The sequence below is a fragment of the Varanus komodoensis genome, unplaced genomic scaffold (genome assembly GCF_004798865.1).
Source record: "Varanus komodoensis strain SLA01 unplaced genomic scaffold, ASM479886v1 scaffold13_1, whole genome shotgun sequence".
NCBI classification, from domain to species: Eukaryota; Metazoa; Chordata; class Lepidosauria; order Squamata; family Varanidae; genus Varanus; species Varanus komodoensis.
The window spans coordinates 3160328-3185689 of NW_025335408.1; the positions used below are offsets into that span (position 1 = coordinate 3160328).

General features: G+C 40.4%; 1 protein-coding gene across 3 annotated transcripts; it reads left to right on the forward strand.

The window, feature by feature from the left end:
* The first annotated feature begins 239 nt into the window (after positions 1-239).
* Positions 240-23079, forward strand: RPAP3 (RNA polymerase II associated protein 3). 3 transcript variants are annotated; one of them, XM_044423068.1, is made up of 17 exons: positions 240-324; positions 1286-1493; positions 2805-2945; positions 3958-4080; positions 5825-5952; positions 6820-6941; positions 7814-7884; positions 7980-8108; positions 8642-8769; positions 9736-9857; positions 10614-10684; positions 10797-10913; positions 11668-11894; positions 13118-13322; positions 14205-14302; positions 21145-21245; positions 22497-23079. In XM_044423068.1, exons 2-17 carry the CDS (start codon positions 1341-1343, stop codon positions 22580-22582), a joined length of 2022 nt encoding a protein of 673 aa, XP_044279003.1. In that variant the 5' UTR covers positions 240-324; positions 1286-1340; the 3' UTR covers positions 22583-23079. The 3 variants fall into 3 exon arrangements, with proteins under 3 accessions (XP_044279003.1, XP_044279004.1, XP_044279005.1); XM_044423069.1 differs by having other exon boundaries at positions 241-324; positions 1341-1493; XM_044423070.1 differs by lacking the exon at positions 240-324 and adding an exon at positions 1068-1084 and having other exon boundaries at positions 1341-1493.
* Positions 23080-25362: the final 2283 nt, after the last annotated feature.

Genomic DNA, 25362 nt, shown 5'->3' on the forward strand with positions numbered 1-25362 from the left:
TAACGTCTACTCCTCTGCATTCGCTTCTCGATAACGCGTTCTTTACATTGCTGGCTTGGAAGAGAAATGGGGAATAGAGAAAAACGCCGTGACCCTGACACCAAAACTGAAGAACGAGGCGAGTGAGGGCTGCAGGTGAGCGTGACACTCCTTCTATTGCAGTTCTATACGGCGCTTCTTTTATGTCTCTATGGTTTCCACGGAGGGACGTCCGCTAAGGGCGTCAACGTCACTACGTTGCGCGCGGGGTGAGCTGGGAAGGCAAAGCGGAGCTTGGCGAGAGCGGTGGCTGCGAAGCGAGAGGGCGGGATTTAAACCACGCAGGTGAGGATGCGGGAGCTCGTGCACGTTGCGGCGCCCCGTGAGGCGGCCCGGGCTGGGGGACGCCTCATGTCTGCCCCGGGAACCTCGGGGTTCAGTCGCAGGGCTTCGGTTGCGGAAGGCGCCCTTGAAGACTTCTGCGTGTTTCCTCTCGTAGTCGGAAGCGAAGGGACGCTTGTTTTAGTCACTCCGTTACCACGTAGCAACAACCCCTGACATGAGGATGACTTCTGAGGGAGGCTTCCTCTTTTTCTCGCGCTCTTTCTCGTACTCGGATCTCGTTCTTGCATGCTTTCTTTCTCTGAGCCTGAACGTGAACCTTTTTTTCCCCAATGAGGGAAGATCGTTTGCGTGGTATTCCCGGTTGATCCCTGCCAAGGTGTTAGCTATATGTGTGACTCGTGTGCTTGTTCACGGCTTTGTCCCCATTCACATATAAAGCAGAGCGGAGAGGGCGACTTTACATCGGAGTGGGCAACTTACAGTCTTCCTGATGATTTGGTTCGCAATTCAGCCCTAGGCAGTATAGCCAATTAATAGAGTCGTAGGCCAAAACTTCTGGAGGACTGAAAAAGTTGCTCATTCCTGTAGATTAAGCATCCCTTTCATACACTTTTTACTTGTTAATCTCCCCGTTCTTATTTAGTTGCTCTTAATGATTTTCTCAGGTTCCAGTTTAGAAAGGGATGGAAATGAATTAGGAAAGATATAGAAGGAGTGATGACTCTGCACCCCTCCATTGTCTGATCCTGTCACTGAGAAAGTAAGACTCCTCCAACATAATAAATGAGCTGGGCATGTTATTAGCAGTCCTGTAATTTAGTCTCTGTGCTATTTTTGTTCACTAAACTTGGTTCAAATGATTGTACCTTGCTTTCCCCCATAAATAAGATATCCATGTGATAATTATTACAATATTAGAGAATCTCAGTGCATAACACATCATTTTCTTTTCTTAATCTAGTACTGCAAATGCTTGTTAGTGGCCTGACTTTTCCCTCAATATATCTGATTACCAGATGACATCTCCAAATAAAGCACTCGAGTTACAGTTGCAGATACGGCAGAATGCTGAAGAACTGCAAGATTTTGTGAAAGACTTGGAGAACTGGGAAAAGGACATTAAAGAGAAGGATTATGATTTAAGACAACAGAGTGGAATCCCACCAAAGGTAATTCACTACTCTGAGATTAGGAATTACAGATTTTTAAAGTAAAAATGTGTTCTTTATCTAGTGAAACTCATCACTCTGCCAACAAAAGTCTGTATAGTCAAAGCTATGGTTTTCCCAGTTGCAATGTATGACTGTGAAAGTTGGACCATAAGGAAGGTTGAGTGCCAAAGAACTGAGGCCTTTGAATTGTGGTGATTGAGAAGACTCCTCTGAGAGCTCCTTGGATGACAAAGATATCAAACCAGTCAATCCAGTAAACCAGTAAAGAAAATCAACCCTGATTGTTCTTAGAAGGCCAGATACTGAAGAGAAGGAACAACTCACTGGAGAAGATGCTGATGCTGGGAATGTTTGGCAGCAAAAGGAGAAGGGACAGCTGAGGATGAGGTGGCTAGATGGAGTCACCCGGGGAGTGGGTGTGGGCTTGGGTGGACTCCAAGGGATGATGGAGGAAAGGAGAGTCTGTGGATGTATGCTGTCCATGGAGTCATAGTGGGTCAGGCATGACTTTGCAACCAAGCAACAAATCTAGTGAAACTGCAAACAAATCACCTGATTCCCCCCTTTAATTTTGCCATCTTGTATTTAGCTTTTCAACTCGGTGTTATGTTATATCAGAAGTGTAAACTACACTGAGGTTTCCTTTCCTTTTAGATACAGAGCTTATCCATGTTTCATGGCATTCTAAAGTTTATAGAAAAGCAAGCAATCATTATGTAAGCATGGGAACTTTTAGATCATAGTCTTGATACTGTCAAGACAGGATGTCCAGCTAGTGATATGAGCTTTCTGGAAAAGTAGTAGAATATTTGTGTAAGAAAATGTTCACTTTTCGTAGAGCAGTTTCATTGGGGTAGACAGCTTGTGGTCTTCCTAATATTTTGGTCTACATGTATCATTGTTGGCTATGCTGACTGAAGTTTATGGGAGTAGGCTAAAACATCTGTTCTTAGAGATATCTGATTAGTCATTTTTAATTTACTTTTAACTAGCAAGCAACAACACTTAAAACAAATACTCCATGTTATCTTTTTGTACCAATGCACCATGTGTATAAAACTCAAAATAGTTGAAGAAAGGTGTTAATACACACTTAATATAATTTAAATGTTATACCATTTTATTGAAGTTTTTGTAAAAACTTAAAGATGATAAATCACATTATCTTTAACTTATTTAAATTTACAAAGAAAGGGAGAGCTAATACTGTTTATACAGTGCACTATATTATTAGGTTTATAAACCTAACTAGCTTCTAAGTTATTAGAGGTTATTTCGAAACTAATTACAACTTTTTCTGGTATTTAGGATTTACCACCAATTCGAAATGAAGCATATAAGAAAAAGAAGAAGAGCAAAGTTAAAGCGGTGTCTAAGAAAACTACTGAAGAAAATAAAAAGAACAAAATAAAATCCTATGATTATGAGGCATGGGGAAAGCTTGATGTGGTAAGTTAATCTTGTCATTAAAATGCTATGTGAAATTACAGGGTTTAGTGGAATTTAGACACAATATATTAAGCTTTATGGATTTTTTAAAAATCACATTTTTAAATAAATATATTTCAGGTTACATCAAAATGGACTTAATCTTTCTAATACTCCCATAAGTTCTGATTTAAAATGTTATAATTCATTTTTGAAATAATTGTCAGTGTACAAAATAAATTCCATATTTTAACAAAACACACCACCTCCATTTTTGTGTATGTTTGTGAAAAAAATACGGCCTTTCTTATGTGTTGTGTAATGTACCATGACCAATCCTAATTTTAATATGTGGCTATATTTCTACACTTTTAATTTAAGGAAAGTAATGTTTACTCTGTATAACTCTTTGTATAGTTTTCCCCAGTTCATATTCCCTTAGTTCCTTGTGAAGACTTCATTACTTAAATGGCGCTTTCTCAAGTACAACCACATTCGTGACTTAATAAGAATGCTTAGATTAGCCAGGATTTCTGTTCCATGTTGATCCAATTCAAATGCATAGTGATTAGACCGGAGTGCTGCTGCCTAGATTATATACATTCTTCCATCTTATTTTGTGATTTTAGTTGAAATACATTTCATATACCATTGGAGGCTTTTTTTAAAAAAATTGAGCTATATCTTAGCTTTCTGAGGACTATTCTATGCTTTATGTAGAAAGAAGTGACAGAATTCTGATAGATCTATGCCCTTTTCCATCTTTTCTTGCATTTAACTGGCCCTTGTTTTCCAATAAAATATGAGGGGAAAGTATGCCTCGACAAGACTGGACAGGGTGGTGAAAATCTGCAGAATTATCACATATACAGATTGTTGATGTATATCTTCTTGTAGCATTGACTTTGTACACAATTGGTTTATTCACCTTTACTGCTCCCCTGCTATATTATTTATTTGCTTTTAAATGTATGTTATCTTGAACTCAAAATATGTTCTTTTCATTTATATTTGTGTGTGTATGCCGTTCCAGGATAAGATCCTTGAAGAAATTGATAAAGAAGATAGTGCCCATGACTCAGTGTCTGTAGAGTCAGATTCAGAAGAAGATGGAATTCACATAGATACAGAGAAGGCTCTTGCTGAGAAAGAAAAGGTTACTTTGTTTGTTTACAAAAAGATACCTTGTTTTGAAGAAATATGATTGGGGAATATTTGCAAATATTCAGAAAGAAGCCATACTTATTTGGTATTTGGCTGCCTTAAAAGTAATTCTTCAAACTCAGTCCTCTTCACGGGCACTCCTGTGGTAATGGTCATATGCTCCCAAACTCAAAAACCTACCAGTATACAGCACAGAGTGGGAGAAGCAGTGTGAGCTTTGTCTCTGTCATCTTCCCCTGCATTTAACTAGACTGGGAAAAACACATTTTGGGGAGGGAAGAAGTTGGAGAGGCCTCATGATAACCCATACATGTTTACCTCTGATAAGGTCTCCTCAGGCTTGACTAACATAAAGTACTTTATTTGACAGCTGCTACTAGAATTGGTCTGAAACTTATAGCTGGTGCATACTACAGCCACCTGAACTGAAAATGGGAATACATAACTCAGTTCGAGTAGCTGTCTATCAGCATTTCAAAGTGCTTGTCTCAAGCTTTAAAACCTTAAAGTCTTTTGGCCAGGTTATGCGACGGCCTTCAGCCATACAACTCTACCTGCATACTAAGATCTGTTTTGGGAGTCTTTCCAGAGTGTGTGCTCTTTAAGAAGTGTAAGATTACCATGCAGTAGAGATGGAATACCACTGAGAAGTTTCCAAGTCCTTGGAACTCGCTTCTAATAGACCTGTGTTTTTTTAACATTCAGCTGAGCCTTTGAGAGGTTTGTTTTGCCTAGGTTGTGATTAATGCCACAGTTTAAGTTGGCAGGGTAGATTCACAAAAGTAACTTCGTACTCTTGTGCTGATACGATAGCATTTGAATTGTACCTTATCTCTCATTCATTTTTGTCGATTTCATTAAAATGCCTGCCTAAAAAGCAGCTTAAAATTAAATAAAAATCAAACTAGGAAAGGATGGAAGACAAAAATAGCCCTGAAGCATACCATAGAACTACAGCCTAGTAGAGATAGGACCAACACTATCACATTGTGGAAGCAGTTTTTAGGAAGGAGAAGCATGCCAGTCCAGAGAGGTATCATGACATGAAGAATGTCATGGCTGATAGTATTTATTTACTTGAATCTATGTCCTACCATCCTGTTAAACAAATGTCCAGAACAGTATCAAAAACCACTGAGAAGTTCAGAATTCAGGATAACCTTCACAATTCTGTCACTGGAGTAAGTAGTATGAGCCAAAAGAAAGTTTGAAATGGAACAAATGGAAGGTGGTCAGATTTAGGAATAGAAATAGTGGGGTGCCGGAGGTGGGGGAACAGATGATGAATGGCCGTTGTCCTTCCCATTCATTTGTTTACACTTAAATCCTGTCTTTTCTCCATTTTACCTCTTCCCTCACGATTTTATTATCAAGCCTCCATATGAGTTAGGTTGGTATAAGAGAAGGTGACTGGCAAAAGGTTCTCTATTGCCCAGTTTTCTCTTTAGGTGATTAGTCCTCCTTTTGTTCATCCTTTTTATTCATTCATTTTATAAAACGTGTATGGAGCTTTTTGGTCACAATGGTTCTCAGCGTGTCCAGATTTTATATAGTCTTGCTGAACTTGTAATTGAGGAAAATTCAATTTCAGGTGCTCCATATGAATAACAATTGAATGTGGGTGGTCCTAAGAAATAGGTGAGCACTGGTGTAAAACATGTAAATATGCTACCTTTCTAAAACAAATTAAGCTTGTAGTATATTTATGTCCCTAACTGGTATATCTTGCTTAATAGGGCAATAATTATTTTAAACAAGGAAATTATGATGCTGCAATAGAATGCTACACAAAAGGAATGAATGCAGATCCTTACAATCCAGTTCTACCTACAAATAGATCATCTGCTTTCTTTCGACAAAAAAAGTAAGTGTTGCATGGGGTGCATTTTTGCTTTATTTTGTGCACAAGTAAGAGATGATCCTTGATTGTAGACTGACATAGAAAAAGATGGAAAATAAATGGTGTTCTGTGTAATAAACATTTTTATTAGGAATAAGTGATTAACAAATAAATTAACCATTTTGTGAAGGAAGAATGGCATAAAAACCAGTGGGAATCATGCATTAATATAAAAGGAAGGTGCATAATTTAAAAAGACATTAAAGAAAAAGTAAAAGTAGCTGCATTAACATAAAAAATCAAAGTCTATATTAATGTAGTATATTTACTAGGTCACAGATGAACAAGCCTTCAGAATCAGGAGATCTGAACATATCACAAGTTTGCACATTCTTTGTGACATAACCAGAATACTTCACAGCTACATTTAGATTAGACTCAACCTGCTTTTTCAGTTTAATCCTACACTTGGGATACATGGGGGATTAGTCTCTGGCCGCTCTCAGTTTGTGTGCGTTCAGCTATAAGTCTGTGCCATCTATTTTCTGCAGATTTAAAAGCAATGATAATTCATATTTAAATGATATGCATTTTTCCCTAAAATATTAATTTTGTATTCATTTTCCACCAAAATATGCATGTTTGTACTGAAAACTACATTGAAAAAATCAGCGATACCTGCTTTTTAAGCTATTTATTCATCTGAAAAATGGGAATTAGGTTGGCCTGTTTAAAATGCAAACCAAACAAAATTCTCCAACATCCTTAGAGTAGGTAGCAATGGAGATTAGTTCCCTGCTCCTTTGGACTCACATTTCTGAGAAGTGCATGTCTTGTTCGTATGTAATTTATGAGCATGTATTTACGATCATAAATATATGATTATTTCAGGTATTCGGTGGCTGAATCTGATTGTAATTTAGCACTTGCCTTGAATAAAAATTATACAAAGGCTTATGCCAGAAGAGGAGCTGCTCGCTTTGCTTTGCAAAATTTTGAAGGTGCAAAAAAAGGTACATGTCTATTTCCAGCAAACCTGTGTGTTAAATATGTAGGTGGTCTTGAATTGTTGTTTTCTTCTTATGCCTCTGAATCAAAAACATTTGATTTATGGATCGACCAAGTGTAATTTCACTTGCAAATTTCAGTGTAACTGGCTTTTGCTACTTCCATTTCTCCTGTCTCTTAAAGTTGTATTAAAAGGTCTGGCCAAACTAGTAATACCTGTGTATCCTCACTGTCCACATGAGTTACTTCTTAATTGAACAAGAGTGTTAGTAAAATGTTCTCTGTACCTCAGATTTGCTTGGATATTAATGGTTTGTAGGATCTTAGAATCATCTTGCCATTTGTTTTACTCCTTTATATGTGGTGGGGGTAGACCTTTTAAAAATTTACAGTGTACAAATGAGTTCTTAAAAATAATCTTGCAGATCTGTTTTAAATCCAACTTAAAGATTTGCATTAAAGCTGGTCAGTTTGGTGTTTTTTTTAATTTCGAAAATTGAGATCTGTGCTCCTAATTGTGGAAGAACCCAAATATATTCTTAGATTCAAATACGTTGAAGCTGAAAATTTCCCAGAGTAAAATTATCTGTCTTTTGAACTATAACCCTCTGTTTGCTCTTTTCCCTAAAACTTAAAAGTCTAGTGTTTTGATAATTATTTTAATAGGGCCAGTGTGTGACATTCATTGTCTTGTAGTTTGTGTAGTTTTTAAACTACACCTTCATTACATTATATAAGCACTGTTGATGTGATTAGCAAATTCTAACTTCTCTCTAAGAATTCTCCTTCTGTAATACTATTTGTCATATATTGTATAGTATTGTATTATATACTGTTATATTTTAAAAATAGTATATGACCATCTTTTGTTCTTTAGATTATGAAAAGGTTTTGGAACTGGATCCAAATAACTTTGAAGCAAAAAATGAACTTCGAAAAATAGAACAGGTAAATAGCTTCAGTCTACCCAGTTTGTCTTGTGAACATTATTTTCTTTTTCGTTACATAGTGGAAGTATCCTGTATTTTTTATATATGTTTTAGGCCATGTCAAAAGAAGCGTCACAACCAAAAGAAACAGAAGACCAAAAGAAAATGTCAGTTACGGAACCTGAATTTAAACAAATGGAAGAACAGCAGCTTAAGCAAAAGGCTATTACAGAAAAAGATTTGGTAAATATAACAAAATAACATTTAAGAGAAATGTTTTTTGAGGTAATTTAGCTTTGTATCCAGAAATGTTTTATACAAATCTTTTTACTTAGGAAAGCTTGTGGTTCTATTTATGCACTGTACAGAACTAGAACCTAACGTTGAGTGTGTGACAGGATGAATATCTAACAATTACTTATCATGAGTTCAAGAAAATTTTAAGAACCAGTTGTTGAACTAAATAGTAAGAGAACTAGCTTTTTAGCTAATTTGCTTTTGTGACAACTTAATGCTAACCCTGACCTGGGTACCACATGATGCTTTGTATTGCTGTATCCCAAGCATGCAGTGCTTTGCATGATTGTCTAAAAAACATGCTATATGAGCACAATTTCCTTCCTTCCTTCCTTCCTTCCTTCCTTCCTTCCTTCCTTCCTTCCATTTTCAAGAGGAAATATTGAATAATAGCTCCAGAGTATTCACTTGTATGACAATATTGAGACTCCCATGTTATAACCTATGTCTGCATTCTTTTTCATTTCCAAATATCACAGGGTAATGGATATTTTAAAGAAGGGAAATATGAACAAGCAATTGAATGCTATACACGTGGCATAGCAGCAGATGGCACCAATGCACTTCTTCCAGCAAACAGAGCAATGGCCTACCTGAAAATTCAGAAGTGAGTGGTACAGATTCTGCCATTCCTAATTGTCTGTAAATTTTCTTACAATTAAGATGTTGTTGTTGGTCGCGAAGTCGTGTCCGACCCATCGCGACTCCATGGCCAACATTCCTCCAGGCCTTCCTGTCCTGCACCATCACCCAGACTCCACTTAGGCTCACGCCAACTGCTCCAGTGACTCCATCTAGCCACCTCAATTGCTGCCTTCCCCTTCTTCTTTTGCCTTCAATTGTTTCCAGCATTAGGCTCTTCTCCAGTGAATCCTTCCTTCTCATTAGGTGGCCAAAGTATTTGAATTTCATCTTCAGTATCTGGCCTTCTAAAGAACCGTTAGGGTTGATCTCCTCTAGGACTGACCGGTTTGATCACCTTGCAGTCCAAGGGGCTCACAGGAGTCTCCCCAGCACCACAATTCAAAGGCCTCAATTCTTCGGCACTCAGCCTTCCTTAAGGTCCAACTTTCACAGCCATACATTGCAACTGGGAAAACCATAGCTTTGACTATACGCACTTTTGTCAGCAGGGTGATGTCTCTGCTTTTTAGTATGCTGGCTAGATTTGCCATAGCTTTCTTCCCAAGGAGCAAGCGTCTTTTAATTTCTTGGCTGCAGTCCCCATCTGCGGTGATCTTGGAGCCCAGGAAAATAAAATCTGTCACTACCTCCATTTCTTCCCCATCTATTTGCCAGGAAGTGAGAGGACTGGATGCCATGATCTTAGTTTTCTTAATGTTGAGTTTCAAGCCAACTTTTATACTCTCCTCCTTCACCCGCATCAAGAGGCTCCTTAGTTCCTCTTCACTTTCTGCGATTAGAGTGGTATCATCTGCATATCTGAGGTTGTTGATATTTCTCCCAGCGATCTTAATTCCAACTGGTCTGAAATAATTATTAAGAAACCAAAAAAGTATTTCATTTGATATTCAGTAATGACTAATGATTAAAAATTCCTTTCTTTACTAAGATACGAAGAAGCAGAAAAAGATTGTACTCAAGCTGTATTACTAGATTCTTCATATTCTAAAGCTTATGCCAGAAGAGGGACTGCTAGAGCTGCACTGGGAAAGCTAAAAGAAGCTATGCAAGGTAGGATGCTGAACAAAAGCATTTCTGATGTGTTTTGCTTTACCCAAATCTCTCAGTTAAATGGGCTTAATGTGGCATTACAGCATGCAAGACCATGCTTACAGCAATTGGCTTGTTCATACCTTGTTCTGGGCATTGAACTGCGATGTAAGGGTACAAGAGCATTTCCAGAGCAAAGCACTGATACCTTAATTCTATTCATATAAAAACATTTTCATTTCCGTGTGAAAAAGGATGTGTCAGAATACAGACCCTGTCTGATTTGCAGATTGAGTGTCTAGTCAAATTGGCATTCTGAATTGCCCTTTTATCTTGATATACTGGAATCATGGCTACGTTTCAAAAGAAATCAAAATGTTTAGGCCTGAAAGAGAACAGATTAGACTGCTTAAGTAATATACAGTGTTTTGCTATTGTCACAGTTCTAATTACCCCAATATTAAAAAGCTTTTTCTTTAATGTCAAGATTTATCTACAGATGTGTGTTGTAATTTTGGAACAAATATTTTTCAATAGCCTGTTAACAATTGGAAACATTGCTAAGCAAGTCTTGTGCATTCTAGTTGAAGAAATCTTTGGAAGAGATATGGGGTTCAATGGGACTCTCTGGTGCTTAACTATCAATGGCTTGTGCCTAAACAGTTGTGGTTATTGAAGACTATTTGCGTTTTGCAGGACTAGAATCTTCCATGATGAGTTTATTAAAAGTGATCATTGTTTTACTTTGTGTTTGTATTTTGTATGTGTGTTCATCAGATTTTGAAACTGTTTTGGAGCTGGAACCTGGAAATAAGCAAGCCATGAATGAAATAATGAAACTTAAGAATGTAAGTGTTTTGGTGCATGTCTCTTTCTGTACATAGTTTGCAGCTTCAATAAAAGATAGTATCTGTTTATTTTCTGATTTTTATGGATAGTTATTTGATTAATCTTTTTAAGGAATTAATTGCAAAAGGGCTGTGGACAAACATAGAATGCCCTGGACTATCACAGAATGAAACACAAATGCAAAATCAGGTGAAACCCATTGATAAACCTTTGCATCTCAGATCAACAGTAAGTACAAATTATAAAAGATACATTTCTTTTTATATTTCTCTCTAAAACATTTTTGCTTCTATAAATTCAGAAAAGAAAATGAGTGCAACCATAACCCTTCCCCTTTCCTCACATGCACCTAAGAGAATTGATAAATCAGGATTGAATTTCACTTTGCCCAGTTTCTTGGTTTGTTACATGCAATCTAAAATCATGCAAAATAAAATGTAGATAACTGCTAAACAAGCCAACTACAAGCTCGGTATTATTTAGTTGTCTTTTTTTTTTAATCCTAAAACTTACTTTAACCATGATTCTTGATTTATGCTTAGTGATAAGCTAGGAATTGTCTAAACCAGAATCCTGGTCTGTTCCTCCTCTTGGTCACATAGGAGGAATGGGGGAACACATGAGTCCAACACTGTCCGCTGGCTCATTTTTACATGCATGGAGCAGTAAACATTATGCATAAGTGCAGTCACTGAGTGTGCAAATTCTTAAGGTTAGATGATGTGATTATATGTATATGCTGCCCTTCACTTCTTTGGTGAGGTCGATAGACAGAGGCAAAATTCTTCTCATCTCCTATTAAAGAGAAGATGAGAGATGATGTCTTCTTGTTTGATTGCCACAGTGAATTTGTTTTTAATGTGCCACAGAGCTCTTCGTTTTTTCTGTGACACTGCTACTCTTCAGGAATATATCTTGTTCACCAATATGTTAAAACTATGTGCCTGCAGTAATTAACTGTCTTCATGATTGTTCTGTTCAGAAACCATTAAGGAGACTAATAATTGAAGAAGTAGGTCAGGAGATGCTGAACACAAATGTGGCTACCACAAATCTAGAGCCTAATCAGTCTGATTCTTCAAGTGTAGAAAAAATGGAGGCCTCAAAGTCTACAACAAATTTAAGCAAAGATGACTTCTCTGCTCCAGCTGATGTTCCCAAAGCAAAGTTACTGAAAATAGAAGAAATAAGTGATTCTGTGGCAACAGAGTAAGTATGCTTAATATAGTATCAAATAGGAATAAGAGACTTGAGTAAATACTTTGCATAATGAAACAAGTAATTTTGGTAGTGTTTTAAATTAGCCTTCAAATTCTGTATGGATTAGAGGATTTAGCTCAACATAATGCTGAAAGGCATGGTTTCCTGGAAAGATTAGATTTTTAAAAAAAATAAAATATAGTTGCTAGAAATTACAATGAAAATAACAATCATTGCTGAGAGTGCTTGTATATTTGACATGCTTTTTTTGCGCTATGAAAGAAGAAAAAGCATTTACTTGTGTGGTTGGGTAAATTCACTTTTGATTCTGCAACTTGATAATGCTCTGTGGAAGCTATAAGAATTTGTTGTTTCTCACTTCTCCTTGCCTTTTAGAAAATTTGATGTATTTTGGAACAATTGTGCCTATTTCAATATTTGTGCACTACATAGCACAGCATTTTGAATTTAACCTTTTAAAATTATTCTGTGTCTAAACTTTTACATTCCTTAGAAAACTTTTTTTCTGGGTGGGCAGAAGCATTTAAATACTCCAGTTGGATCTAAAATGTATTTCATGTGTAGGCAGTCCTGTTGTGTAGGATTAATCTTGTACTTTAAAGCTAATGTTTGTATGATTAGACTTTGAAATCTGTGTGTATTCTGCCAGGCTCTTTTCACAACAGTGGTTTCCCATGAAGGCTGCTACTGAGATTTCTTTTGGGGAAAGGGTGTTTTTATAGACTGTCCCATGAAACATGCACAGTGATGGTGCAGAATAGTGCCTGTGCAGTATAGGTACTTTGCACGATTGATGCCAACTGAGTCTTGCATTGCTGTACTTCTGCTAGCTGTTTTCTTGCCTCTTCACTGTAGCAGGCTGTCTCTGTTTTGACAATCTACTCCCTAGTTATTTTAGTCGAGGTGAGATCCTTGTATTTCCAGGAACACAAACAGATTTTTGTGCCAATAAAGCACTTGCTGGAGATTTTTGGTAAGGGTGATTGTAGGTGGGTACAGCCTTAAATGTAATTGCCAAGCTGTGAATTAATTGTGTTAAAGTTCCCAGTCACTTACATTGAGTTTGTACTCCAGCACAAATCCCAAAGAAATTGTGCAACAGTGGTGCATGATGCCTCGCATTCTAAATCATGGACTGGTGTGTGTGTGTATCTACTTAGCTTCTGTTTAGGGTCTGTTTTCATATGCATTATCTGTCATAATGTTTTTAGATCTCTTAACAAAGATACTGTGAAAGAAAAAACATCACATATTCCTCAGCCTGTTGCTATGAAAAAGCAAGCTGAGACAGAAAGCCAAACACTTCACTCTATACCTGCATTTCCTGTGCCTCCAGTTCCTGTGAATTCTTTTCAGCTTGAATCAGATTTCAGAAAATTAAAAGGTCTTCCAGATCAATTGTACGCATACTTGAAGGTAAGTTAAGTCATTCTTTATAGATGATTGGTTTCTGCCATTTTTTCAGTTTCATATCTGGTAGAATCAAAGTGCAGTCTTGCATACTTTTCCTTGGGCTAAAATTTCAAACCTCTATTTTGTTAAATTCAATCCATATTTTGGCCTTTTGGAGAGCATAATTGATCCTATTAAAGCCTTAGGGACATATAGGAGTGCCTTACTGGTGTTCTCAATAAGCATCCAGTTAAAGAAGCTATTTCCAAAACCAGTCTGAGGAGTACCATGCTGCCTGTATCTGTGGGGAGGACTGTAGATGTATGGCAGATCTTCAGGGATTTGGAAGTTAGAAGGTCTTGAGCTCCCTTCTTCCTACTCTGATGCTTACAATGACTCTTTTGAGATAGCTCAAGCAGAGCAAATTATTGTCCCAAGATCACCTGTTAATTTGTTACGAACTTTAGGACTGAGGAAGGTTTTGAATCCAGGAACTTGGAGAATATGTTAAGGCATGTATTCATTTTATGTAGGGCATTAGCTAAACCTTTTGAGCCTTACTGTCTCTCCGCATGTGTGAAAGAAATTTACCTTTCTATGAATTGTGAAAAGGGAAAAAAAACCTCATTGATTCCCTGATACAAAGAACATCAGTGGTGAACAACACAAGCTGCATGTTCAAAGGAAACTTTTCCATCATTACTCATCTTAGTGAAGAGTGCTGATAAACTGCCAAGGAAATTCTGGATTCCCTAGAACAATTTAAAACTATGGGTGTGGTGAAACTTGTTAGTTTGGTTCCCCACTATTAATGATTTCTTTTTGATAGGCCCTTTGCAAAAACATGAGTTTTGCTAGTGTTGAATATTTGCTGAATTTTTATACATGTCTTTTTTTCGTTCAAAGCAAATTGATCCTTCATTTTACCCTAATTTGTTCCAAAAATCCTTGGATCCAGATGTATTTAGCCAAATTTTGAAAATTCTACAAGAATTTTACATTGGGTGAGTTTAAACCTGTAGCTTTTTAGACTGATTTTATTGCTAAACATCTGTGCTTTTTTATTTACATTGAATCCCTTACTGAAATGTGATGTTGATGTTTTCCATGGTATGTGTCTGGTTGCATTTCAAGACAAATTTGTTGTAGCTGATGCTAGCAATATGCCAGTGTCTGAAATTAATACTTCTTGAGGTAATCTGTAATAAATATGATATTAGGCATTTGAAAATCAGAGGAAATAGTTGCAAAACTATTACCTAGAACAGAAACACTTTGTTGTTGGTAGGTTAGTGTCAGGATACATAAATCGAAATACAGGGATGGCTACTGGTACAGCAGCCCATAAATATGGTCACCATGACAGTGGTTTGTTCACTCATTTGTAATTTCTTGGTGCACTTTGCAGCATTCTGACCCTCTGAAGAGCAGCTTGGAAAGAACTTCTTTTCTAGCATTGGGAGGGAAAGTATCTCATCTTTGAGTTAATGCTGTGCTTTGCTAGACATTCAAATTACAGAATGGAATCCACAAGTACCAGGTTAATTGAAAATATAATTCATTCTCTCTTTTTGCACTGTTCTTTGGAAACACTTGGCATGTCTGAAGTTCATATGTTACGTTCAAGACAAGATTCCTCCTACACCAAATTGCCTGTGTTTGTTAAAGAGCCCAGCAAAGGCCAGAGATAAATAGTCTGAAATGGAATGGAACAGGATATTTTCTGTAACGAGAATGACAGCAGCTATTACTCTGAATAAATGAAATGGAATAAATATACTTTAAAGGGAATAACTCCACATTCTTCTTCATGGTCTCTGTACATCACAAATAATGGGTACTGCGCCTGCGCCGAGCCTGTTGCCAGCCAGAATACCCAAGCTGCAGTGGTTTTTGACGGAAACTCTGCACCTCTCCCCGCTGGTGCTATATAATGTGGAGTGCCCGCCATTTTCCTCAGTCTTCTTTCGACCGCTAATCGCATTGCCTCGAGCCATTACCTTGTCTTCTCGTATCTGCTTGTTCTAAATCGTTCTTTCTTCCCAGTTGCATCCAAGTTATTTCTCCTTGTTCCAGTTAATTCTTTCCTCTTTCTGTATACTTAGTATATTTCTTCCCTTTCTTCTCTTTACCTTGCTATCCATTCGGCGATGGCTCAGCATGCGGCGTTTAGAAAGTGTTCGAAATGTGGGGCTAAGAAGTTCCCGGCGGACCCTCACGAGCTCTGCCTCCTTTGTTTAGGAGAAGGGCATCACACAGATAAGTGCAGACACTGCCTGGCCTTTACCAAACAGGCCAGGAAAAATTGAGAGAACAGGCTGAGAAAGATCCTCTGGGATCAAGCTTTGCAGGATTCTGATGAGCTTGCCTCTCAATCTATGTTGGCCAGGTCTTCCATGGTAACCTCCCCTCGACCATCTGGGGGAGCGGCTTCCGAGGAGATCTCTCACTCCTCCCACTCCTTGCTCAAACAAAAGGAGAAGCAGAAGCATTCTGACCACGGGGATCCATTGGTCCTGAAAAAGGCCAAAAAGGACAAGTCAGGCAATCCCACTAAGAAGTGCAGATCCGCTCCGGAACCACGAAAGGACTCGGACCCGACTGTCTTACTGGTCCCGGCGGCACCTTCAGTCCCGACAACCTCAGCACTGACGCTGAGAGAAATGATGCAAGTCATGCCACCAGGATCCCCACGGAGGATTGAGCCTGTGGACCCGATACATCCTCCCGAACCGATCATTCACGGGTCGATGTCCGATGGGGAGATTCATGATTCCCCCCGAGGTCCTTGCTTTGCCACGACCCCAATGCCATCCTCCCCAGAGGTTTCCAGGAGGACTACGGCGATCAAACCCGACAGACAATGGCGTTCATTGTGACAGTCCACTAGGTCATGGATTCCGTTGCCATATGAAGGACCAGAGGCATCTCAACCTCAATACTGGGGGCCACCCCCATTCGGCTATTACATGCCTAAGGATGACGCCCGTCGGTCCCGACAATCCGGAGAGAGGGCTCCATCTACTTCAGCCCCGACGACCTCCTGCCATCCTCCTTCTCCAGCGCGTTCATCCTCTAGTCCGCCCTACCCATATGATTCTGAGTCAGAGGACTCTGTTGACTGCTCTACATCTCCAGCAGCAGTCATCTCCACCCAGGGACCTGGGTCGCAGAGGAATCCTACGCTACCTTCGGGAAGCTTATGGGCCGACTGACAAGAGCTTTGGAGATAGAGGTTGAGCATCAACCCAGTACAAATAAGGACAACTTGTATGACATTGTCCGCAAAGAACAGTCATCGGCAATCACCATTCCGTTGATTACAACTTTGCGGGAGGCTATGGAAGAGACATGGACCTTCCCCGATCTACCTCAGTCGACCTCGCGGAGGTACGAGTCCATGTACAAGGTCAGAGAACAGGAGATTCTTTCTGCGACATCCAAAGCCCAATTCGATTGTGGTCGAATCATCTCAAGGGTGAGACAATAGAGAGCACTCGGCCCCCAGGGATAGAGAAGGGCAGAAAATCGACCTCATAGCTAGGTGAATTTACGCAGTAATGGGACTGGGCTTGAGAATTTCAAATTAGGAGGCAATGATGGCGAGGTATCAGTACTTTCTGATGCAGCAACTGGACTCGATTACCTCGTCCATCCCAGAACAACAACACGATCTCGCCCATGTTTTTATTCGAGAGGTGATGCAGCTGGCAATACAGTAGCTCACCACAGCCTGCCATCATGTTGACTGCGATTCTCGCACCCTAGTGGGCTCAGTTGCTCTCTGGAGGCATGCCTGGCTACGTTTCTGCAACTTCCTGAAAGAAACTAAGAAAAGGATTGAGGGGATGCCGTTAGACGGTTCAGGCCTCTTTCATGATTGGATGGAGCACAAGCTCGAGCATACCTACAGTGCTCGAGCCACTACCAGGAAAATGGAAATCCCCGGCTCGAACCATCGTAAGTGGCAGCAACCTAGATATCATCGATACCAGCCATACCATCGGTACCAGCCATGCCAGCAGCAGTTTCCTCAGCGGCAACAGCGAAACCATTCGCAACTGGCTGCCCAATATCAACAGGGCTGCCGTCGCCAGCCTGTCGATAAAAGGCAACGTTGATGGGCACCGCGAACCCATCTTCTCTCTCCTTCTACACCCCTCCCCCCTCCCTACAGGGGCCAGCTGCAAAGCCGACTCCCTCTTTGGGAGACCATCACATCTGTTAAATGGGTCCTTTCCATAGTTTGGCTACAGAATCGAGTTTGATCTCGTTCCTCCTTCGGGACCGAATTCATACACCGCACCATCAAAAATTCTTAGAAAAGAAGTATCTCAATTACTCCAGAAGGGAGCAATCCGCCAGATTTCACACTCTGATGGACTCTGCGGTTTCTACTCGAGGTACTTCACAGTACCGAAGAGAGATGGCGGCTCACGCCACATACTCAATCTAAGAGGCATCAACGCCTTCATCACGACTAGGAAATTCCATATGACCACTCTCCTAGAGAGAGATTATTGGTTTGCATCTGTTGACTTAAAGGATGCCTATTTTCATATCGGCATCCACCCATTTTTAGAAGGTTTCTCCGATTCACAGTCGGTCCCGACATTTTTGAATATAATGTACTTCCTTTCGGACTTGCCAAAGCCCCTAGGGTATTCACAAAATGCATGGCTCCGATATGTGCTCACCTTCGCCAACGAGGACTCCAAATTCACCCATATTTGGGCGATTGGCTTATAGTCTCTTCTTCTCGGGACCGACTTGTGGCAGATGTTCACACCACGTGTGCTCTTCTGGAAGACTTGGGACTCCTTATTAATACTGAGAAATCCTGTCTCACTCCTTCACAGGTCATCGAGTTTATAGGAGCACAACTCAATTCGGTTTGAGCCCGGGCATATTTACCATGAACCCGTATGGACAGACTTTGCTCAATAGCCCGTCGGGTCCAAAGAAGCGGACGGGTTCAGGCATTACTCATACAAAAACTGTTGGGCCATATGGCATCCACAATTGTCGTAGTTCCCAATGCCAGACTTCGAATGCGGCCACTTAAGCTGTGGTTCAACATGGCTTTTCAGCCCCTCCACAATTTGCCAAGACGGCTTCTTCTTCCACCCACTTCGGTTCGTCAGGCGCAAACTTGGTGGATGGACCCGGACAATCTCATGGTCAGCGTCCCATTTCACCAGCGACAGCCCTCCATTGCGCTCCATACCGATGCGTCCCTTACAGGATGGGGAACATACTGCTCCAACCTACAAACTCAAGGCACCTGGCAAGCACACGAGAGAGAAAATCAGATCAACTTCCTCAAGCTGCTTGCAGTGTTCAAAGCATTACGATCTTTTGAACCCATGCTTCGAAACCGATCAGTACAAGTAGCCTCCGACAACACAGTTACCGTATTTTACATGAACAGACAGGGTGGAACAAAATCGGTACTGTTAGCTCAGCTAGCCATGCAGATCTAGGACTGGTGTATCCCCAGGGGGATTTCACGGCAATCAGCCTTGCGGGGATTCACAACCAGGAGGCAGACACCCTGAGCAAGAAGTTGTTGTCGACCCAGGAGTGGGAACTGGACGATCAAGTGTGCAGAGACCTTTTTACCTGGTGGGGTACCCCGACTCTAGACCTGTTCACGACAGCGTCGAATTCGAAGTGTGTGACCTACTGCTCCAGGGCGGGAATGGGTCCGAACTCATTAGGGGATGCATTAATGGTGACTTGGTCGGATTCATTCCTGTACGCTTATCCACCAATCCCATTGATCACTCGCACTCTGGAGAAAGCTGCTCGGGACTGGGCACACCTGATTCTCATTACTCCATGGTGGCCCCACCACCCCTGGTTCTCGACCGCTCTCAGGCTGTCAAGACACATGTTCTGTCATCTACCACGAATTCCTCACCTGATTTCGCAGGGGAAGGGGACAATCCTTCACTCCGACCTCAATACTCTCAACCTTACCGCATGGCTCCTACACTAACAGTCGCGGTCGACCCCGTCGTGCTTCCACAGAACTCCTCAATCCCGACGTCACAAAGTCAGTCGGTACCGGGAGAACCTGCCTGATTGTCTTCCGACGCTACATCACGGCGAGATACTGACTTTATCTTACAATTCGCCTTCGACCGTCCACTCGACGAATCGTATGAGGCGAAATGGAAATGCTTTACCACATTTGCAGAAGTGATTCGTTTTACCCCAGAATTAGCTTCCATTGATAATATCTCCACTTTCTGCTTTCTCTACATCAATTGGGACTTAAACCTATGTCGATTAAAATCTATATTGCAGCTATATCACACTTCTTTGGTTCCCTTTTGGGTTCATCTGTGTTCTCCCATGCACTCATCTGGTGATTCCTTAAGGGACTGCAAAATCTCCACCCTCCAATCTGACCATTGGTTCTGACTTGGAGTCTGTCTGTAGTCCTCCATGCACTCGCTAGAGCTCCCTTTGAACCTCTTGCGACGACGGACCTGAGACTGCTATCTTGGAAAGTAGCCTTCTTGGTTGCCATTACATCAGCAAGAAGGGCAAGTGAACTATCTGCCCTCCGCGTGGATCCACCATATCTTAATTTCCATAAGGAAAAAGTAGTGCTCCATACTGATCTGGCGTTCCTTCCCAAGGTGGCCACACCATTCCACTTCAACCAGGACATTGTGCTTCCAGCGTTCTTCCCATCCCCGTCCACACCAATAGAGAAATCTCTTCGCTCCCTGGATGTGCGCCACTGTGTAATTTTCTATCGATCACGTACAGAAGGCTTCAGAAAGACTAAACGTCTGTTCATCGGATACTCCGACCCTGATAAAGGCGCACCTCTCTCTTCACAGAGATTATCAAAATGGATAGTCCAGACTATTGAACTGGCCTATAAACTGGCGAAAATGGACCTTCCTGTGACACCCAGGAGCCATTCCACTAGGGCCATGGCAGCCTCATCAGCCTTCTTGTCGGGCATTCCGCTGCATATCTGTAAAGCAGCTACACGGACAACTCCTGTACCTTTACCAAACACTACAGGCTTGATGTCCGGGCCAGGCAGGACTGCTCCTTTGGACGGGCCGTCCTATCATCCATTCTTCACTGATGACACCGACCCACCTCCAGTGAGTGAAGCTTGTTAATCACCCATTATGTGTGATGCACAGAGACCACGAAGAAGAAAGGTTACTTACCTGTAACCCTCGTTCTTCGAGTGGTCATCTGTGCAGTCACACAACCCGCCCTCCGGCCCCACTCAGTGTCGAGGGACAGGATAGTAGTCTTTCTTTCTATCGACTTCTCTGATGAGTGGTACGCTCCGATAGGGGGCGATCTACTGGTCTCCAGAGCCTGAGGAAAATGGCAGGCGCTCCGCCTTATATAGCACCAGGGGGGAGGGGTGCGGAGTTCCCGTCAAAAACCGTTGCAGCTTGGGTATTCTGGCCGGCAACAGGTTCTGCGCAGGCGCAGTACCCATTATGTGTGACTGCACAGATGACCACTCGAAGAATAACAGTTACAGATAAGTAACCTGACTTTCTTTATACCTAGAATTTTAGAAATAAATAAGAAAAGTACTTGAAAGGGTTTCTGCTTTTCTGCATATTTTTTGATATTCAGATTATCCTTAGTTGTATACCTGATTTGTTTGTACTTGTGAAATGAACCTCTGGGTTAATTGCTGCTGTATGTATTTTACATATCCATATGCAAGTAAATTTAGTATCTTTGTATTCTACTTTTCACTTTATGATTGAGTTTGATAATGCTATATTCATGTGATGGATTCTCTTAATCAAAAAGAGTTATTTATAGTTAATGCCTACCTATGTTGTAGGAGAGAAGAACCTTCACTTATCTTAGAAATTCTGCAGAAGCTGTCAGAATCAAAAAGATTTGATATGGCAGTAATGTTTATGTCAGATTCAGAGAAAAAATGTAAGTAAATATGCATACTTGAATCTTTGATTCTTAGTTTTTCATCTTTTCCTTCCCCATCAGAAAACAAGATAATGTAGCTGCTACTTTGGTAGGTTTGAGTGGAAACAGGAGTGGACATACTGGTATCCAATCTCAGCCACATTAAAATCTTGTTCTGTCCTTTGGGTCATTTTAAAATAGCTTCTCAGTGTGGAACAGGATATTACCTAACTAGACGAAGAGATGGCTATCTCTGCTCCTTTTCATTTTTCTTCAGTAATTAAATTTATATCCCAGCTTTCTTCTAAAATAGAACTCAAGAACCCTAACAATGAAATACAGAAGAAATTTAAATTCTTCTTGAGGTGCAATCCTGTGACCACTAGAGGGCCATAGCAAAATTTGGAATCCCAGCTCCAAACTTGGGAACTTGCTGCGAGGTCAGGGCTAAGACTCTTAGGTTGGATTATCCCCTCTCTATTAGTGCACCATTGTGGAAATACTGTACTGGCTGTGACTGTCTGGGTGCAAAAGCAACCTTAGAGTTTCATTTGCGTTCTGTGGGCAGAGAAGGGGAGAGGTTTCATCAGCATATGTAGTATCCTGGCAGCACCTGAGCCTGTCTTCTTCATACTCTGGGGCAAAACAAATGACTGAAATTGGCCATTTAAGTGTTTTGCCAGGAGAAAAAGCATGAAGGTAACCTTCACTTCTATGTTCTTCCAGTGTCCCTAAAATGCCTGTAATCCTTCAACTATGGAGGTTTACGGGCAGTCCTGTTTCTGTCAGATGAGAAAGAACAGTTGTCCACCTGGCTAGATATAGCACAACTGCAAGTTAATTTTAGGCATACTTAACTCTAAATAAGATTCCTCTATCTTCCTCAGTGAGCCAATCTTACATCCTGTAAGGGCTGCAGAATGTTGAGGGAGATTTTGCCTCACATGTTAGAGGAAAATCATGGCATTGGTTCACTTTGTGTCTTCCTTCTTGTGTAAACATGAAGTGAGGTTTTTTAGTTCAATTTAAAAGGTTCTGATGAAACATGGTGCCTTTCATGGCTGTGTTATACCATATCATATGATGGCCCTTTGCACTTTAAAGTGACTGCACTTTAAAGTGACTGCATTTTTACTGTAGCATGAAGGCTGTATCTTCTTTATTATAGCTTAATTGTTCAAATATGTATTCTGAAACATATTTGGCTAAGACAACATATAACAGCTGATAAAAATCTTAAGAAATGTATTGCTCTTTCTCTCCTTATAGCTGTACGTTCATTATTTGGTCATCTGGAGCAATCAGCATTAAAAGACTCTTCCATTAAACAACTGAAGATCAGATACAGTGTTTGATATGAATGGCTTGTTCTCTCTGTAAAGATACAGTGGAGTATGCACCTTTTTGGAAAGGCAATTCCAAATGATGAAAGACTATGGCTGAGAGGATTCAAAGTGCCTTTCACCTGTGCATAAGAAAGTCTTCAGTCTCTTCTCCTCTCCTCTGCCCTATGTCTTTTATCCTCGAAAGTCCCTCCACTTTAAATAATGACTCTTGTCTGGGTGTGGGAGGAAATCCCTTTGTGCATGCACTGGTCCATGCACAGTTCTTTAGATCAAAGCTGATGAAAACAGGTAAAGCATATTTATGTGGAAACAGTTTGATCCTTCAGTTTAGCAAGGTACCTCATAGGATATAGTGTGACCATTTGTTATCCTTTGGTCATAGTGTAGAATCAAGGCTGATAAAATATTTTATAAATTTTATTTTTGTGTGTATAAATTAATTTGCTTGTTAAAAATTATTCTGTATTTTTGTTCGTATAAATAAATTCAGAAATGTTTAATTCCAATGTTTTCAAAAGTGTGTTATTTCCTTACCAATTCCAACTTTGTGATACCTCTTGGCTCATTTTCAGGCTTAGACAAATTAGAATCCCCCCTTTTTAAGCACTTGCCACCTTGTCTTATTGTCTGTTTCACTTAATCATTACCTCTGGTTGAGTTCTATAATTCCTTCTGCTAAGTATCCATTGGTCATTGCTTAGGTTGTACCAGCCTCATCTTTTTGAAAGTAGATGACTTATGCATCAAGATTGTTTTTCTAACAGTGCAGTTTTGGGGCTATCCTTTCTCCCCTTCCTGGAGGAGGTATTGATAATCAGCAATGGACCTCGTTTCTTTTAGGTTAGTTTCATAATAAAAATAACAACACATGCTCATATGCATGTCACTATCACACCAATCTTAAGTAAATCCTTTTTAAAGACGGATAAAACCCACAAAACACCTTACAGATTCTGTACCATTACTAACTCACATTCTAGTAATGTGAATTCAATGTGAATTGAATATGACTGATCTGATCAACAATGCAATGTGCTAAATGGGTCATTGATTCAGTAACCAAAAGGAAAGGCTTGAATACAATTAAGCTAGTAATAAAGGTAGTAATTCACCTGACAGAACTGGTTTATCTTTTGTTCTGAATTCTAATGCTGAACAATAAACACAACCACTACACCACACTGAGAGCCAGTGTGGTGGTGTGGTTAAGAGCATGGGACTGGGACTCAGACAATCTGGGTTCTAGTCCCTGCTCAGCTATGGAGCCAACCGGGTGACTTTGGGCCAGTCACAGACTCTCAGCCCAACCCACCTCACAGGTTTTTTGTTGTGGGGATAAGATGGAGGAGGAGATTTAAGCTGCCTTGAGCCCTTTGTAGGACAAAGGCAGGATGTAAATTGATAACTAAATAAATAAAACTTGAAAGGTAAAAGTTTTTATTTGTAAGCATGAACAGGAAAATATACTGTTTAAGGTTTCTGCTTCTAATTCTGTTGGCCCATCATAGCAAATCAAAGTATTCTGCCCAAGATACTGCAAAAGGTTACTTTGTTTCTCTCTTGAGAAGAGTAAAAGAGTAATGTGTCTGAGGTGATACACATGGACCTGGGCTTGGGTGAGCATACTATGTATTGCCAAAAAAGGTTGAAAGATGCATAGCATTGTCATGTGCAGATTTGGTAATAACTTAAATAGAAAGGAAATATATGCCACCATAGTGGAGATGGCTAGTTAGGTGACCTATGTCTGATTAGTCTGCTGTAGATCAGTTGCTTCCAGGTTCAGGTTGTTTTTCTGATAGCTATTCATCTTGAAACAGGGCTTGGAGTAGACACAGGGCAGTCTAGCAGTTGTGCCCTCCATGACCTTAAGCTTCTGAATGCAGAGGCTTACAATCACTCTACACAAGGTGGAAGGGGCGGAGAGGCAATCCTCACCTCACCATCCCCCCACCCATATCTTTTGCTAGATGAGCTCTCTTTCTGCCAATCTAGCAGTGGTGCTTCAGAGGGGGAGGGACTGAGGCCAACAGAGATTCAGGATAGCCAAGGGACCCTGCCTCTTCAGTGTTCCACCCACTGAAACATCCCCTTTTCCCCTCTCAGAGGTAGCCTGGTCAGGGAAGCCGACCAGCACACACAAGCTGCAAGGCTGACCACTAGGGAGGACTGAAAGGAGAGGGATAGGATTGCTTCTTTCTCCTCTTCAAGCTTTTTAAGGGGCTTTGGGAGCTTTTACTGAGATTGAGATCTTGCTTTCATTGTTTTACAATCTGGCTATGCTAATAGGATTGATCTTTGTGGCGCTGTGTTTTTATATAGCTAACATATTTATGCCTTATATTCATTGTATTTGAAACCATTTTGTGAATGCTGCTTGCTTTGTTTATGGGGCAGCATAAAATAGAGCAAATAAATAAGTAGTTGAAATGATTATCTAATGCATCTACCCTTATGAAATACAGGCTACCTCTTTAAACAACAAATGCACAAAGAAAAGAAGCTCTGCAATTTACCCAGTGTTGATATTATGAAACTTGAGTACTAGGTTTACCCTCTTTTCATACGTTATGACAGTAAAATAGTTGGGGGGAAATGCTTTTTAAAACCTTTGACTCGTTTATAAAAAATTGTCAGGATGGCAATTTCGGGGTCAATATTCCAGTATATAAGGACAGGCTGGAGTAACAAAATCACTTGTCCATGCCAGACATTGTGCCCAGACTAGGCTGACGCATTCCCTCATCCCCTTTTGCTCTCACTTACCTTGGCTCATTTTGGCCAAAGAC

Coding starts and splice junctions, on each gene's coding strand:
- RPAP3 (XM_044423068.1), top strand. CDS start 1,341: ATGACATCTCCAAATAAAGCACTCGAGTTACAGTTGCAGATACGGCAG. Junction 7,885..7,979: donor AACTTCGAAAAATAGAACAG/GTAAATAGCTTC, acceptor TATATGTTTTAG/GCCATGTCAAAAGAAGCGTC. Junction 9,858..10,613: donor GCTAAAAGAAGCTATGCAAG/GTAGGATGCTGA, acceptor TGTGTTCATCAG/ATTTTGAAACTGTTTTGGAG.